The sequence below is a fragment of the Marmota monax genome, unplaced genomic scaffold (genome assembly GCF_021218885.2).
Source record: "Marmota monax isolate L192 unplaced genomic scaffold, Marmota_monax_Labrador192_F-V1.1 WCK01_AAM20220418_F8-fsc00014, whole genome shotgun sequence".
NCBI lineage: Eukaryota > Metazoa > Chordata > Mammalia > Rodentia > Sciuridae > Marmota > Marmota monax.
The window spans coordinates 30362966-30380035 of record NW_026695222.1 but is presented as its reverse complement, the minus strand read 5'-3'; the positions used below and the strand labels follow the sequence as shown (position 1 = coordinate 30380035).

The 17070-nt window shown below is 40.9% G+C and overlaps 1 protein-coding gene across 2 annotated transcripts in view; it reads right to left on the bottom strand.

Moving 5' to 3' along the window:
* Zfp64 (ZFP64 zinc finger protein) overlaps nt 1-17070 on the bottom strand; it is a 73540-nt gene that overhangs the window by 31045 nt on the left and 25425 nt on the right. Inside the window, exon 6 of one of the 2 annotated variants that reach the window (XM_046433451.2) lies at nt 12665-14472. The exons of the other annotated variant lie outside the window; for it this stretch is intronic. Coding sequence (XP_046289407.1) covers nt 13190-14472 — 1283 coding nt within the window. The 3' untranslated portion in view covers nt 12665-13189. Of the gene's footprint in view, nt 1-12664; nt 14473-17070 lie in introns of those variants that run through there. 2 annotated transcript variants of the gene reach the window in all.

The window sequence follows — 17070 nt, the reverse complement described above, 5'->3', positions numbered from 1 at the left end:
GCATCTATGCACATGTGTGTATGCATGAGTTTGCCTGTGTATATGTGCATGTGCATGCTTGTATGCAGTGCATATTTGTGATTCATGTATGCACACATGTGCATGCATGCTCATGTACGTGTGCATGCACACTTGTGTGTATGTGCACACTCATGTGTGTATGTGTCTGTGCATGTGTGTATGCACATGTGTGTATATGTGCATGCATGTGTGTGTTTAGGAAGGGACCTACACAGGCAAAAGGACTCAGGGCACTGGACAATCATAACGTGGCCCTGACAACTCCCAATATCAATGTCCTCAGGTTTGGGATCTTGTGGGGACCCCTCTTTGCTTCCACCACACCAGGATGGCATTTAAAGCAGCAAGAAAACTGGAAAATGAAACCAAACAACATGAACACACCCTCTTGCCTCTGGCTGTTGCTCGAGCCAGACCCTAGGGCAGGAGGTGTGCAGGGGGTCACGAGGCATCTGCACTAGGAATGGACCTGGGCTCCAGTGCAGTGAGACCAGTGACCAGCAGAGCAATTCTGGGCAAGCCACACGACCTCTGTTTCTGTGGCTCTGTTTCCCCATCTCACTGGGAGGACAGACAGGTCAGCGAGGGCACCTGAGAGTCAGGGTTGGCTCAAGCACGTGTCTGCCTTCTTTCAGGCTGTGTTCATGCAGCTTGCAGGACACGCCTGAGAGCAGGGACCTCAGAAACCCTGGACCTGCAGCAAGAGCAGCAGGACTGCTGGGGAGGAAGCGATCACCGCCTGCGTTCCCGTATTCCTCAGTTGAAATCTTCCCAGAAGATTCAACTCTGGCTAATGACTTCAAGGGGAATTTCAGTTGCAAGCCTTGTTTTTTACTCCAAGGAGAATTCTTCTGATGCCAACACAAAGAAAAGCAGAATACAAAGAGCGAATGACACACATTCCCTCAGGACACTAAGCAGCTAGGATCCCTATAGCAAGGGTGTTCCAGGACAACCTTTGAATTCTGGAAACTCTGAGAAAACTCATGTAAAGCCAGATGCCAGAGGCTTAGACAGCTCACTGGATGGAGCACAGAAGGATGTTTGTTTACACAATGCTGAAACATCGGTGGTGTAAGAGGCTCCCAGCAAAGACACTTCAATTTCCCAAATCACAGCTGTGAATCAGATGCTCATGACTGGGGGACAGGTGCAGTGACCACACACCAAAGGCCTCCCAGGTCTGCTTCTTATTCCCTCCTGCCAAATTGGCAAGAGAGAGACCCATGAACGGGGAAGTAGAGGGAAAGCAGATTCCTGTGAACAAAAGGTTCCCTGACTGAGGAAGCTGGAAGAAGGTGGTAGCCAGTGGGAACTTGCTGAGGGGTGGGCGGGCTCCAGGTTTGGACCTCTTGGGCTAATAGCTCTGCAACATCCGCACGTCTCTTACTTAGTCTCTAAGACTGTGCTTCTTTATCCTAGTATTTCCCAGGATGCCTGGATCACCACAATCTCCACAGAGGCTGGATTTTAAACGCACGTTCCCAGCAACGCCCCCGCCCCCCCCCCCCCATCTGCTTTATTAGAACTTACTGAGCTGCCCTGGGGCTGAAGGTAGCTATTCAAAACCAGTTTTCCAGGTGATTCTTACACCAGGCTGTTGGGCTCCACCTCTTTTTCCTGCACAATGTCTTAACAGTATCTCCCTCGGGGACTACAGTATGATTTGATGAGTTTAGCACAAACATGACACAATAAATCTTAGCTTTTATCACTGAAAAATCACAATCACTGTTATTTAATAAATATTATGCACCTACTACCTGCCAGGTTCTATGCCACAAATCAGGGGGTAATGGTGGGCTAGAAGCATTGTTCCTGCCCTCATGGAGCATGCTTGGCTCCTGGGAGCCTGTGTGATAAGCAATCGGTGCACAGTAAGACTTTGGTACAATGTGGACACTGCCAATCAATCCAGGGTCCTAGGGAAGCATGGGCTTAATCACTGCTCCAGCAGGGGGCGCTGTCTTGCTCTTAGAATCAGCTGGATTAGGGGCTGCCATGGAGGAGAGGAAAGAAAGTTCTAGATCAATAGAGACAATACAGAAAGGAGCTACAGGTGCATTTGAGAATTGGATGGAGGCTTATTTCTTTTATTTAATATCGGTCTCCCTGCTAGACACGGAGCTGACTCAGGGCTTCTCAACCTCAGCTGCGCTGCTGACTGTCTGGGCCAATCTAAATTATGTGCTTCATTGGTTTGTCTCTGAGAGGCCAGACACATTTCAAACACAAGACTGCTTATTTTTCCATGAGTGGCAACATTCTATCTCTAAACTTTCTTTGTAAGGATGCTTCTGCTTGATTTTCAAGCCAATTATTTATTGCAATCCCTCCAAGAGTATTTGGTGGTTTTGTTGTAAGTCAGTTATTTCGATGAATCAGGACACTTGTGCTAATTTTTTTTTTTTTGGGTCCTGGAGATTGAACCCAGGGGCATTTAGCTACTGAGCCACACCCCCATCCCTACTTTGTATTTTATTTAGAATCAGGGTATCACTGAGATGCTCATGGCCTTGAAAAGTTGTTGAGGCTGGCTTTGAACTCACAATCCTTCTGCCTCGGCCTCCTGAGCTGCTGGGATGACAGGTGTGCTTTCGTGCTAATTTTTAAAAAGCATTCTGGTTAAAATGAAAGCTCCAAAGTAAAAGAAAATAAGCTTTTAGCACCCCTCCTAAGATCACACCCAAAGACTGCTCCCCCACCCCTCCTCCTCAGGAGTGTATTTGAGAAACTGGGCTCAAAAACAACTTCATTTTACGTGACGATTCCGAGTTTCAGAGCGATTGTAAAGAACAAAATCCCCTGAAAGGAGTTAATGAAATCACTGGCACTCGATTCTAAGGAGACTTAGCTCCACTTCAAATTCAAGTTTAGATTTTCATTATGTAAAACACCTGCCCAGCCACAAAGCAACTCCAGCTATAGGATCAACCCAAGTGTAGTCACCAGGGTGAACTGAAGTTGGGCTTTACTGTGAAAAACGGACCAGAGACAGGGGAATTGTAAAGAAGACTGGTTGGACATTTGGAAAACGTGAATCGAGAACCACAGACGACCTAACTTAGCAGCCAACACAGAGCAGACCCCGGGCACAATCGACCGTTTAATGGACTTGTTTGACTTACAAGTAGAAAAGATTCAATTCTATTGACAAAAATGCAGTTAGAGAAAAAAGTACGCTCTAAAATGATGGGGAATGGAGGGGTGAAGTCATTTTCTTTTAACTTCCAATGACAATTTTTAAGGCGATACCTGAGGGCTTGGTCTTTGTCATAAAAACTGTGTTGCTGCCCTACCAAGGGTAGGGACAGTCTATTTTTTCTGGGACAACATTCTCTCCATAAGAGAAGTGAGACTTGGCTGTCTGAAGGACTCCTCAGGTGGCCACCTCCCCACGGTCTAGGGTCCAGCTAACCTTAAATGAAAAAACAGGGGTTTCTCTCTTCTTCAGACAGGAATTTTCCTGATTGCAGGAAATCCCTCTTCCTTCCTGCTGAGAACTAAATGCTGAGGCAGATTTACTGTGAAGATGCTGAAATTAAAATTCCTTACCTCTTTCAGCCCTTTGAAAGAATCTTTATTTGCCATTTTGTATTCATGATTTTGCAGTTTTTCTTTTTTCTCTTTGTAGTGCTGAGGCTGAAACCCAGGGACTCACACATGCTAAGCCGCTGAGCTGAGCTGAGCTGCACCCCCAGCCCGGCACGTTCTTTTTCTTAGAGAGGGTCCCCTAATTTGTATAAACTTCAGGCACTGTGATTGCTGGATAGAGTCAGATTTTGTCCAGGCTGCCTCCTTGCTAACTTCCTTATCTAGCAGAGAAACTGCCTTTTCCCTTTCTGGAAGCCAAATCTTCTGCAGGAACCACTCAAAAGTTGAATTCAGATTTGAGGCTCAGTTTTATGGTGAAGTCTCTCACTTATAAAGGGAGGTTAAGAGGCTTCAGTTTGGTGGTGAGGAGTCTGTGATTTTATTTAACCAAGTGTCATCATGACACAAGCCAGGACCGGTTAGGCATTTACAACTTTTTAGTCTAAAGGTGCTTCTCTGTGACACTTTCAGGAAGGGTGGCATCAAGGATCACAAATAGCCCTGTGGCTTTTTAGGAGTTTATAGACTAATCCCACAACAGAATGCAGGGTGATTTTACTATTTCAGGAAGTAGATTCATATGTTTGTTAAACCTGGTGCTGAAAATAACAATAACAATTATAAAAAGCCTTAAAAGGTGGTCAAATTACTTAAGCAGAATTCTACATTCAGTAAAAAATATGCCATAATATGTAATTTAAATCTAAAAGACTCCTGTGTGCCTCACTTTCTTGAGACTCATTTAACTTTTCATGTTAACTCTAATCTCAGGTAGAGGCGGTGCCCAGTGAGGGGTTGGCAAGCTGTGACCACCACCTGTTTTTGTATGGTCTTGATGCCAAGAATGTGTTCACATTTTTAAATGGTTGAGAATAAGGTCAAACAATAAATAATATTTTGCAACATGATGATTATATGAAATTCAAACGTCAATGTCTATAAACAAAGTTTGATTGGAAATCAGCCATACCGGCTTCTTTCCAGTTATTTACAGATATTTTCATACTACCATGGCAGAGTTGAGAGTTGCATAGTCCATAATACTGGACATCCTTGTCACCTGGCTTTTGCTGAATCTAGGACAAAGGTCTTCCAACCGGGTTCTAGAGCTTGGGAATATACCAAGATATTTCAAGAGGTACACAGGCCCGAGAAAGGAAATCACTTGTCAAATCTCAACTCCCATGGGTACTTTTTCTTAAAGTCGAGAAGGTGAGAACACACCCAGCTGTGAAAAGTGGGTAGTTGAGAAAAATCCAGATGTAATCAATGCACAGAGCTGAGAAAACTCTGGAACATCAAGATGTCGATGTTACAAAATCTAGTGACTCCAGGATTGGAAAAGAAACCCCAGTCAGCATTCAGTTCTTTGCTTTTGATAATATTGACCCAGTTAATTATGATTGACCAACATGTGATTGTTTTTTTTGGGGGGGGAATATATAATTTAAAAGGAGTTAAAATAATCGAGAGGCATTGCTATCACAATACAATTTTTTTATATGCTTATTTGTTTGAATGAAAGTTTACATCAATAAAAAAGAATATTTGGAATATAAATGAAAATGAATTATATCTCATGGTGGCAACTTTTAAAAAAATCCAGTTTTTTAAAAAAATTAATATTTAGTAAAGATACATAAGCTGATGCCAAACCAAGGCTGACTGCCTCATTAAGACTCATAGTCTCAGTAAATATTTTGTTTATATTTAATAATTACCATAATGTATCATAATTTTATATTGTTTTGATCAATTTTTTTCTAAGGATAATTTTATGTAGATGAAATGTTTAAAGCTTGGAGCCCCGTGGGCATGAGAAATTTGAAAAATATGATCTTCAATTTATATAATTACAATTTCATGGCTGATAAGATCAACACTGTGTCTTGATGTCAAGCCACTCTCAAGATTCTAGAAACTTCCCGGGCTGGCTCTTTCAACCTGATTTGCTAAGGTGGGGCACTGCCCACTTCTCTCCTGGCAACACAGCATTTTGTCGTGACTTGGATCAGAGCAGGATGAACTCCCCATCCCGACCAGAACAGAGTTTAAGGGTGACTGCAGAGAAGATCCTATGTTCAAACGGGTCAAAAGAAGAACCCCCTGTGTCCTTTCTGAAGCATATACTCCAGGAATTACTCAAACCAAGCAAAATGAAACCAAAGGCGTGGAATGGGGAAGAAGAGTCCAAGAACTGTGTTGAGCCCCGTGTGTTGCAGATTTTGGTTGAATCTAAGTGCAGACAGTATTTTAATATAAGAGACACTCTAGAAGGCAGGACTTAAGCAAAGCCTGGAAATAAACTTGAAAGCTATCTCGGCAACACTAAAGATTTGGGGACAGGGCATTCTAGGAAAAAATGAGGCCCCAAAGCCTCCTCTCACTGGGAAGAGGACTTCAGGATGGAAGAAAGAGTCACGGTTAACTTTGCTTTTTATACAGCAATGGAAAAAATATAAGTTTACAAATGATTGTTGAAGATTGGAAAATAGCCATTAGCAGAAGAGAGATGTGACCAAACACCATCTGTAGGAACAGGGAAACTTAGAGAAAAGGAGAAAACCACAAAGTTTATAAATAGTGAAATTACATAAGATGGAAGTGACTAATAGGATGATAAAGATAAAATATCTGAATTTCCCTGTCATAGGCAAGGAGAAGGTGATGGTTTTTAATCAGTGGGATGGGTGAAGATAAATCAGGCAAAGGTAGTAAGGTATAAGCTAAGACTTAGAATATCACCATGAGATAAAGCATGAGTTAAGGCTGAAGCTATTAAATGGAAGGATCATTATCTAAGATGAAGATGACAAAGAACACGCAACAGCCGTGGTCCCACAGGTACCACGAACGAACGAAAAAACACAATGGAATGAAATCCCCCGTAATGCAAGAGAAGCTTGGTCAAAAGCTAAGTCCAGGGCTGCGCTGGCCTGGCCCCAGTGCGGCCCTGCGCTCCATCCCAGCATGCCCACACAAGGCGATTCCAACAAGGTTTTGGAATCCTTCTCTCAGTTTACCAGAGAGGGTTTGAAGATTTGAATAACAAAGATGATTTGATTCATAAAAATGTGAACTTTACAGAGACTACATATACATTCTTCTCTGATAACCGCCAAATACTTACAGAAATTTGTCCCATAAACAGCACACAGAAATTGAAAAATTACAAAAAGCATGTATTTTAAAGGTCACATTATGAGACCAAACTTAATAACATCAGAAACAAACAAACAAAAAAAAAATCAAAATAGATTGTAACTATTTAAAAAATAGGAAACATGTCTTTACCCATCTCTTGGATTCTGCACCTCCCAATCAACCTTACAACTGAAATAAAAAAATATCTTGAAATTCAGGAAAAGAAAGGACATTCCTTATAAAATTTATAGGCATACAGATGTAAGGGAAAATTCTGAAAGAGTTTGAAGTAGACAATGAAGATGATTGAGGGCATCGCCAGTCCCCAACCCTGGTGATCTATTCTGTAGGGGTTGGTGCCTTTTATTTTATTTTTGTTGTTCTGCGGTGTTGGAGAGTGAACCTAGGGCCTCAGGGTGCTAGGCAAGCACTCTACTTACTGAGCTTCATCTCCAGCCCTGTGGTTTTGAGTTTTTTACAACTTTGTCAGTTATTGAAATATATAATAATGCATGTAATTTGTAAAAAGTAAACATTAAACAGATTTAATCTGGTGGAGTCAGCTGATTGTCACCTGGAGATACTGATCCAGTCTGCCCCCTTTGTAAATTTATTCCAGCATTCCTGATTGTCTAAGTGCATTTGTCGAATTCTTCTTTGAACCTGATGTGATATCTTACTGACTCCCTTTGAATTAATGACTGAAATAAAATCTTTGACAGATGTTCTTTCTCTATTTGTATAAGCCGTGATTTTAACTTTAAAAAAATTACTTTTTTAACATAAGTGGATCATAATGGAAAAAGGTACAGCTTTAAATGTTTTTGTTATTCAAGGAGGAATAAGTGAATTTAAGATAGGAAGTGAGAATAACAAAATAAATTGAAATAAAAGCAGATGAAAACATTATTAAAGATTTGGGGACAATCTCTGTTGAAGTTGAAATCTGAAATTAAATGGAGGAGGGGCAGAGAAAGAACAAAAGTAAAAACTCTACTTTCATTTTAATACAAATGCATAATAAATCCTTTGCAAATTGAGATGAAAATACTATATATGAGTATATATATTATACATATAATATATATAAATAATACTTAATACTTATATATATATAATATACATACTATATACACTATATGAGATATATATACATATATACATATATACATATATGTTTTTAAGAGAATATTAAATGGAAGTATAAGATAACAGACATGAAAACTTAGAACAAATCAATGATTTTTTTCCTTTTGCAAAATATCAATTATGAAATTGATTCAGATGAGGTAAACAACATGAACAGACCAGTAATCACAGAAAAAAATGGGAAACTTTGTCAAAAATGAACATGAAATAGAGAATCAGCCCAGAGAACAGAGCAGAGAATTTCTGAGATAGTCAAACTATTGCAAGTCATTGAACAAGAAGGAAAAGACTCCAATTTATCTTCAGAGTAGCACGACCTAAAACAAAAACAAGCAAAAGCCAGATAGAGATAGGACCAAAAGAAAACTGAGATCAATGACACTTATGCATATGGTTGTAAAAATTAAAAAAAAATTAGGAAATGGAATCCAGCAAGGTATCAGAAGAATAATCCAACATGGCCAAGAGGGTTTGCCCCAGGAATGGAAGATGACTCAATAATACAGGACGTGTGGTATACTAATTCACTCTATCAACATACTCAAGTGCAAACCCATATGGTAAAAAATTGAAAAGATATTGATAAAATTCAGCAACCTACCCTGATAAAAATTCTTACGTGAAATGTTTACTTGAAGAAAATGACTTGAGAACTATAAAAAACCATTACTCGTAGGAATATACATTATATCAAATTGGAAAATTTTTTTTAAAGAGAGAGGGGTGGGGAGGGAGGGAGAGAGAGAGAATTTTTTAAGATTTATTTTTTAGATTTTGGCGGACACAACATCTTTGTTTGTATGTGGTGCTGAGGATCGAACCCAGGCCCCACGCATGCCAGGTGAGCGTGCTACCGCTTGAGCCACATCCCCAGCGCGGGAAATTTTTTTTTTTTTTAGTTGTCAATGGACCTTTATTTCATTTCTTTATATGTGGTGCTGAGAACCAAACCCAGTGCTTTGCACATGCTGGGCAAGTGCTCTACCACTGAGCCACCACCCCCGCCCATCAAATTGGGAAATGTTAATGCCAATCATGTTAAAATTAAGAACACAACAGGGATATCAACAGTCCCAAGGCAATGGGACAAGGAAACAAAATAAACAGTAAATACATGGGGCAGAAAGAGAAAACACAATTTGAAATGAGATGACTATTTTATAATCATCATAAATCATATTTATCAGAGATTAGGGGTTTCCATTACTTCATGTTGATGAATGTGAACTTTTCCTAATGGTGTTTGACAAATATATAAAAATAGCTTTTCTTTATGCTTACAGCAATTATTTTGAAATAGAAAATATTTCCATTCATAATTACAATAATCATAGAGAAACTAAAGTCTTATATGGTAATAGACTGTGAATGAAGAAAATTAGATATCATTTTATTACATAATGTTTACAACAGGAATCAAAATTTTTTGGGTAGGAGAGTTGTAGATGGACACAATACTTCTATTTATTGTTTGTTTGTTTACTTATTTATTTATGTATGTATATGTGGTCTGAGGATTGATCCCAGTGCCTCACCCGTGCAAGACAAGCGCTCTATCACTGAGATATAACTGCAGCCTCATAAGTCATTCCTTTTACACATAATCCAAGTCCCCCAAAGATTTTTTGTTTTGTTTTTTGGCGTGTTTGTGTGTCAGGGGGTAGTTATTGGATAAAATGGCTTCATTTGGAAGAATATCTAAGAATCGCTAAGAATATTTTGGGACTAGACAGCAACAGGAAGACTTTGTAAGTCTATAGGATTAAGGTATTCCTTAACACTAACAATCAAATAGTTGATGTTGGCAAGCCAGAGAAGATGTAAAGATCGATGGGACAGAATAGAGATTCAAGTATATTTGGGAACTCGATCTACACCAAAGGCAAAAATCAGGATTTCAGTTCTAAGGAAAATCTTATTTTATTTAACTTGTGGTTGTGGCACAGTGGATAGCCAAACCCATATACCAAAAAATATAAATATGAATTTTGGCTGCCATAGGGTGCTGACTAAAACCACAGAAGCAAATAAAAAAATATTAAAGAAAAAGAACCTCTTCATCTCAGGGGGAGGGGGGCTTTAAAGAAATATAAGAGCCACAAATGAAGAATGGAATGCAGACTACATAAAAGCAGTCACTTCTATTTGGCCACAGTGCCACAAGCAAGGTCAAAGGACAAGTGATAGAAGGAGAGAAAACTGAGCACTGGGCCACAGATGTGGGGTTTAGATCCCCAATTCCCCAATAAGCTGAGACAAATGAGGGAGGGCAAGTGTAAGTTCCAAGGCCAGGTGGTCAGCAGGCCTGGAGATGTCACAGGACGTGCAGATGCAGACACCAGCTGGGAAGCACAAAGAGCAGATAACTGGTTCACTCACCAGGCCACTTCAAGAGACTGTTAACTGGCAGGACTGCAGGTGGCTGGGCCACTCTGTAGGAGACTACCATTCTGAAAGTCAATTGGGATCTATGCAAATATAAGCCACAGAAACTCATTGAAACACAGTTTTAAACACACTTTCTAGTCTTCGGAGAAAGAAAAAAAAAGGCACTGAATCTGAAGAATTATGTAGGATGTTGACTGTGGCAGTTTGTGATGGAAAATCCCTAAATAACCGAAATATCCACGCATAGGGGATGGCTGGCGAGAGCACCGGACATTCACACTACTACCCTTGGCTGAAAGAAGCCAAAAACCAAATAAACTAGGGTTAGCTGTGTTGACCCACAGGACTGTCAATAAATGGAATAATCATTGCATGATCCAATTACTCTAGAAACAGGAAAACCCTTTTCTATGTTACCTTCATCTGAGTCCATGCATGCACACATGAACACAGAGAACGTCAACCTTGGGTTGGGAGGGTTAGGTTTGGGGTTGTTAGCTTGGTTTTTGTACAATTTTGTGCACAGTTTATTGCAGGGAACAAATTTTCCTGTTGTCATTTATAATATCAGAGTATGCTGTGTATGTATAGGTATGCCTGTGTGTCTGTACATGTGGTGGCTGCCAGGTGAACATATGAGAATATGGAAAGAAATACAGAATGCAAGAAGAAAAGAGTAAACTCAAGCCCAGCTTCATCACTGGATTAGGAAACATACATGTGGAAGCATAGAGAAATAAGACCGGAAGATGTCCACCAAGCTGGTGACGATGTTTACACGTGGCCTGGAAGGTTATCAGTAGCTTCATTTTCCCCATACTATTCCATTTGTGATGTGTCCTATCTTGAATACACATCATATTTACAATCAGGAAAAAACTCTTTTAAAAGATGAAAAAAGGGACACTCTTGGGGACAGAAGAACAATGTAGAAAACAGTTTTGTAATGGAGGTTTCATAGTTAAAAGGTGGCTGAGTAATTTTCTAAAGAGCTTCAAGTAATACAGTAGTGTCCCCCACTCTCTGGGTCCATATTCCAAGACATTTCTTGAATGCCTGAATTGCCGATGGTTGCAAACCCTATATACACTATGTTCTTTTCTATACACATAAACCTACAACAAAGTTTAATTTATAAATTAGGCACAGGAAGAGATTAACAATAACCAACAAAAAGAACAATTACAACAACATACTATATTAAAGGCATTTAAAACTTATGAACTTATTTCTGGAATTTTCCATTTAATATTTTCTCACTACAGTTTGACTATAGGTAACTGAAAGCAAGAAAGAAAAACTGTAGATCGGGAGGCACTGTAATTCCAATATGATAAAATTACTAAAAATTTCTAGCATTGTGCACTGCAGGAATTCCTGTTTCAAACCAAAACCAGTTAATAATTCACTACTACCAATACTGACATGAAAATAGAGAAAGTCTGGCAAAGCTATGCAATAAGGCTTCAGAACTATATCCAAATACTAAGAATCCAAGAAAGAAGGGAGACAAAATCCAGCTCTAACTCTTTGGCTCTTTCTTTTGGTACTGGATCTGCATGTCTAATAGGCAAACCCTCAAGATTTCTAACATCATCGTTTTTTATTTCCCTAGCTTGTTTTTACCCAAAGCACAAATAACATCTTCATATGAAGGTGAGATGATCTACATAACAAAATTTTTTTTTCCTATTCCTAGGGATAGAACCCAGGGCCTCATGCATGGACCCTGCCACCGAGCTGCATATATATAAGTTCATATATTATGAAAAAGTAAAAGTGACAACTTAGGCAAAAATGCATCTAAGTATGCTCATAACAATCTAATCATGCTTCTTTCAGAATAGTGACCACCCCTCTTTATCAATCCTTGTCTACATGGAAAATCAGAGATATTAAACCCCTGGAGGATATTTATAGGTATAAATAGGAGTAATTCCAGTTTCTCTCTGGCGCCACCTACCGATCAAATAGCATTTCAATTCAAAACAGAATACAATTTGAATTTCCCTCTCAATATAACCTGTGCTAGGTGCTTTTCCAAAACCATTCATCTGGATCCTGGATCTGCACAGATATCAACAACCAAAAAAGTCCTAGAAAAGTCCTCTCAAATTTTAGTAGAAACTTGCATCATATTTGTGTTTAAATAGAAATGTCAGGATCTTCAGTCTGAAGTTTAAAAAAAAAAGAGTGGGGGTCACTTTAGGTACTGCACTTTTTCCATATAAGTGTGAAGGTGGTAAAGTGTTTGTGCAATATTCATGAGAGAACTAAAAGCCTCTGTTACTTTCTGTTCCGTTTAATTATACAATGATTTACACTCCCTCAGACCCAAACCATATCTCAAGAAGCATTAACATTTGGGATCTTTTAACCAGGTATCAATTTATTAGGGAACTGTTTGTTCATTATCATTAAACATTTTTTTTTTCAAGTATTCATGTCACATTATGTAGAAAATGGTTCTCCAAGCCAATAGATCTGTATCTACGCAATACAGTAATACCCCAAATTCTGGGAGGTATTTCAGAATGGGGCTTAAGAGAGGCTAGGAAGTACCATCTACTACACAAATTGAATGGGATGGAAAAGAACCTTTATTACAGTTGAAAAATCAAACTGGAAACAAACAAATGTATTCACTACTTAACCTATTTAATCCCAACTCCTAATTGGAATCATCTTGGTAACATTTAAGATTCTACCATAGAACGCGGTGATTCAGAGGTGGTCTCAAAGTAGTTACAGTGTTAAAAAAAATTACAGTAAGAAGTACAAAACATGATTTATTACGGGGGGGGGGGGGGGGGGCACGGCAATCCTTAAAAACATCAAGAGCAAACCTTTTACAGAACACTACTCCTCATTTCTTGTCCCCCTTTTCTCAGTACTAATCTGGTATGGAATCGGCGGGACACAGCAGAGCGGGGTGCGCCGCCCCTTGGATGATGGAGTACGTCTGCTTGGGCAGTTCTTGCTGTGAAGAGGAGGAGAATATAGGTGGAGCCGTGGTGGCCACCGCGATGCTCTGCCCCCCATCGCTCACCACTGTCACTTCAGCTGTCCCCTCCTGAATCAAAGCATTAAGGCCTTCAAAGTCAGTGCACGTGATACCCGAGCTGGCGATGAACGTCTGGTTGCCGGACGCTTCCTGGGGCCCGGCGGCGGCCGTGGGGATGAGAGTCTGGTGCAGCGTGGCCCCGTCGGTCTGGTCATGGGTGGTCAGCAGGACAGTCGGCTGGCTCATGGCGCCTGCCTCGCTCGGACATCCCGAGGTCTGAGGAGGGGCGATCAGACTGACCTGGCGCAGGATCTGCAGCCGGCTGTTCCCCGGGAGCTCCTCTGGGCTCTGGGCCACCAGGGCAGGTGGGACGATGTTGACTGCGGCAGCAGTGGCCTGGACGATGGTGTTTGTCTGGGGCACCTGATGCCCCACGATGATTTTGACCCTTCCCTCGCTGAACTGGGGCACCTGGCTGGGCTGGAGGGGCACCTGCAGGTGGCCGACCGTGAGGGGCGTGGCGGGCTGCTTGCTGGGGTCGATCTGAAACTGGAGCACGGTCACGTCGGAGTTCTTATTCTCGTTGTACTCACTGTGCTGCCTCTTGTGGCTCCGGAGCGAATCCTCCCGCATGAATGAGGCGTCGCATATGTCACAGTGAAAAGTCTTCTTGGCGTCCAGCTTGGCCACCTGCCGGCTGCTCTGCCTGCCGGTTTCCTTCCTCTCCAAGGCCTCGGTCTTGACCATGTCCCCGTGGAACTTCTTCATGTGCTTGCTCAAGTTGCTGGGCTGCTTGGTGTCGAAGCTGCAGTAGCTGCACTTGAAGGGGCGCTCCGTGCAGTGGATGCGCTCGTGGACGCGCAGGGCCGCCTTGCTGGAGCACGAGTAGCTGCACTCTGAGCACTTCTCCGGGTGCTCCGATTGGTGCACACGGCTGTGCTTCCGGAGGGTGGCTTTGCTGTCACCCAGGAAGTCGCAATGTGGACACTTGAAGTTATTCCCGCTGTGTTTGATGCGGATGTGCGACTTGAGGTTCCCCTTCATGGTGCAGCGGACATTGCAGAACTCGCACTTGAAAGGCTTCTCCCCCGAGTGCACGCGCATGTGCCTTTTCAAGTCCGAGCTGATTTTGAACTTGGCGCTACAGAGCCAGCACTGGAAGGGGGCGTCCCCTGTCAACACAAGGTGAGTTTCCATAAGAACAGGCAGCAACAACCACAGAGGATCCCCCCGCAGCACACACCAGAAAACTGCTTATACCAAGGCGAGCGGGAGGCGACCTTCTAACTGCAGCTCCCAGCAGGCCCTGGGAGGAGGGAGGAGGGAAGGACTTCTCTTCTTCCCCAACACCTGAACCACCACCACGTGCTTTTGCACACTACCGCCCTTAGGAAGCCCAGAAGAAAAATGGGAGTTGGAAAAGAGCTATATAATAGTCCCAAAAAAGTTCTGCAAACATACTCGTTTATATTTAACACAATCAAACTATCTTCATACAGTTAATGCACCCACTTTGCTAGTTAATGGCTCACAGTTGCATAACTTTGTATAATCCGTCGATTTTGATTGAGTTACATGTTGTAATTGAGTCAACAACACATTTCCAAATGGGTTAGCTCCACGCTGCATTCATCCGAGGACTCTTTTTACAGTGACAGAAACACCAGCTTATATTTCATGCAGATTTTTATTAATAGAGACAAGTTTATTGCACAAAGTTTATTTATCCCACATGGCCAGCTGCGTTCTTTACTTGTGAAGTTATAGAATCCAGCTGCTTGATTTTTCAAAAAAAATCATATTTGCTGAAAGATGAGCAGGGAAAGTGAAATTGCAAACATCTGGATGGACACGATTTGTAAAATTTATTTACTCAATGAATGCCAAGTCCAAATTATCTAAGGCACTGATAATTCAAGCAAATTGGTGACCCTTCATTTCAATATTGCTTAACCAAAGGAAATAGCAGCAGCTAACAGTCTTCCATTGCTTTTGGGGACACTGTGCTGAGCTCTCCACCGAGGTGGTCTCCTTTCAATGGCAATATCCCATGGCATGAGGGCTAGTATTTATTATATTTTATTTTATTCTTTTGGACAGTATTATTAATATCAGTCCTAATACTATTGTACAGAAGGGCTGAGACCCAGAGAGACTACATAATTTGTTCATGGTCACCCAGTGGTCTGTGGCAGGGCTTGGATTCCAACCCAGACTGATTCTGGAGCCAAATAAGTAATTGTTTATTTAATGAATGTTTGCTTTCTAAGGCCATATACTCAAAAGATTGGGATTATGTTCCAGTTTTTTTTTTTTTTTTTTTTTTGGTATAAAACCTACAACATAACCATGAGCTGCTTGATGAATTCAATTAGAGGTGACAGGGAGCAATTTAACATGCTTCTTGAAAATTGGGAAGCCTAAGTCTTCACAATATACTGCATGACCAAATACCAGCAAGATCATGCATACTGACCTTAGAACAAAAATGACCAGCCACAGCCGGTGGGCCAAATGCTGCCCACAGCCTGTTTTTGTAAATAAAGTTTTATTGGAAACAGCCATTTGTTATCCCACAGTTGTTTTCACAGTCTCATGGCAGAGGGAAACAGCTGTGACAGAGCCCGTAAGGCCTTCAAAGCCTAAGGTATTTACCCTTTCTGAAAAAATTTCCTTTTTTCTGCCTTAGAGTGTTGTTCTTAACTTTTTTTATGTCATCACTCCCTTTACAACCCCTCTAACAATATGTTTTACATGCACAAAATAGACTAAAAAACAACAAGAAGACAAAAGAGGCCAACTAGACTGAAATAGTTACTGAAAATGTTAAAAGAAAAAAGAAAAAATTCTGTGATGTGGCAATGTGTACGCTTTATCAGTGTATTAAATAACAAGATCTAGCGGCGGGTCTTGTAACAACAGTAACTTCTAAATAGAAAAGTGTGCTAAAGATATTTCCATCTAGATGCACGAGTGTGATGAAAGCATCTGTGATTTTTGCTGGCAACAAGTTCATGTGCTGTGTTACCAGACTGGTTGCCTGTTTTCATAACTGAAGGACACAGTTATTTCCAGTAAATGTTCCGAAAATGAAGTAGTAAGTTTTTCACATTCAAGTTCAAGGGCCTACTTCCTAAATTCTATTCATGGGTTCCTACAAAGAATCATGAGGAATAACGCCTGCTCAGGATGTTCTACAAGGGTTTTCTAGATACCTCCCTGCTCATATTACTGTGATAGTCATTTCATTTCTTGAACAATCAAAAGAACCGAAACCCAGAAAAACCAGATGAGCAAATCTCAGAGCTAAGTTGCAGAGTGTAATAGCACTTTCTGACCTGAAAAGCAAAGGGTCTAAACTCTTCTGTTATTGTATCTTGTTCTAGAAGAACAAACTTATTTCTTAAATGAAGTGTACTGATCAGACAGGCCCACTGAACTGTTCTTCAAAGCCACTGACTGTTCCTACCTACTACCGGAATCCCCTCGGGCTCTGGCATCCAGTGGGCTTAAGGAATGTTGCTGAATGAAGAAGGCACTGATACGTTCAAGCTGAAAAATCTTTCTTGAGTTTAAGTTGGTACTGAAATGACTGACGATTTAGTATACTGAATTGACTCAAAGGTAAAAATAGAATCCTATTAATTTACAATTTTATGAGTGTCACCAATTTATACAATAGAAAAATTAACATTCCATGGAGACAATGCAGAAATGGCATACACCTAAATTTTTAGAAAACATACTGCTCTGAGTGGTAAATTCATCTT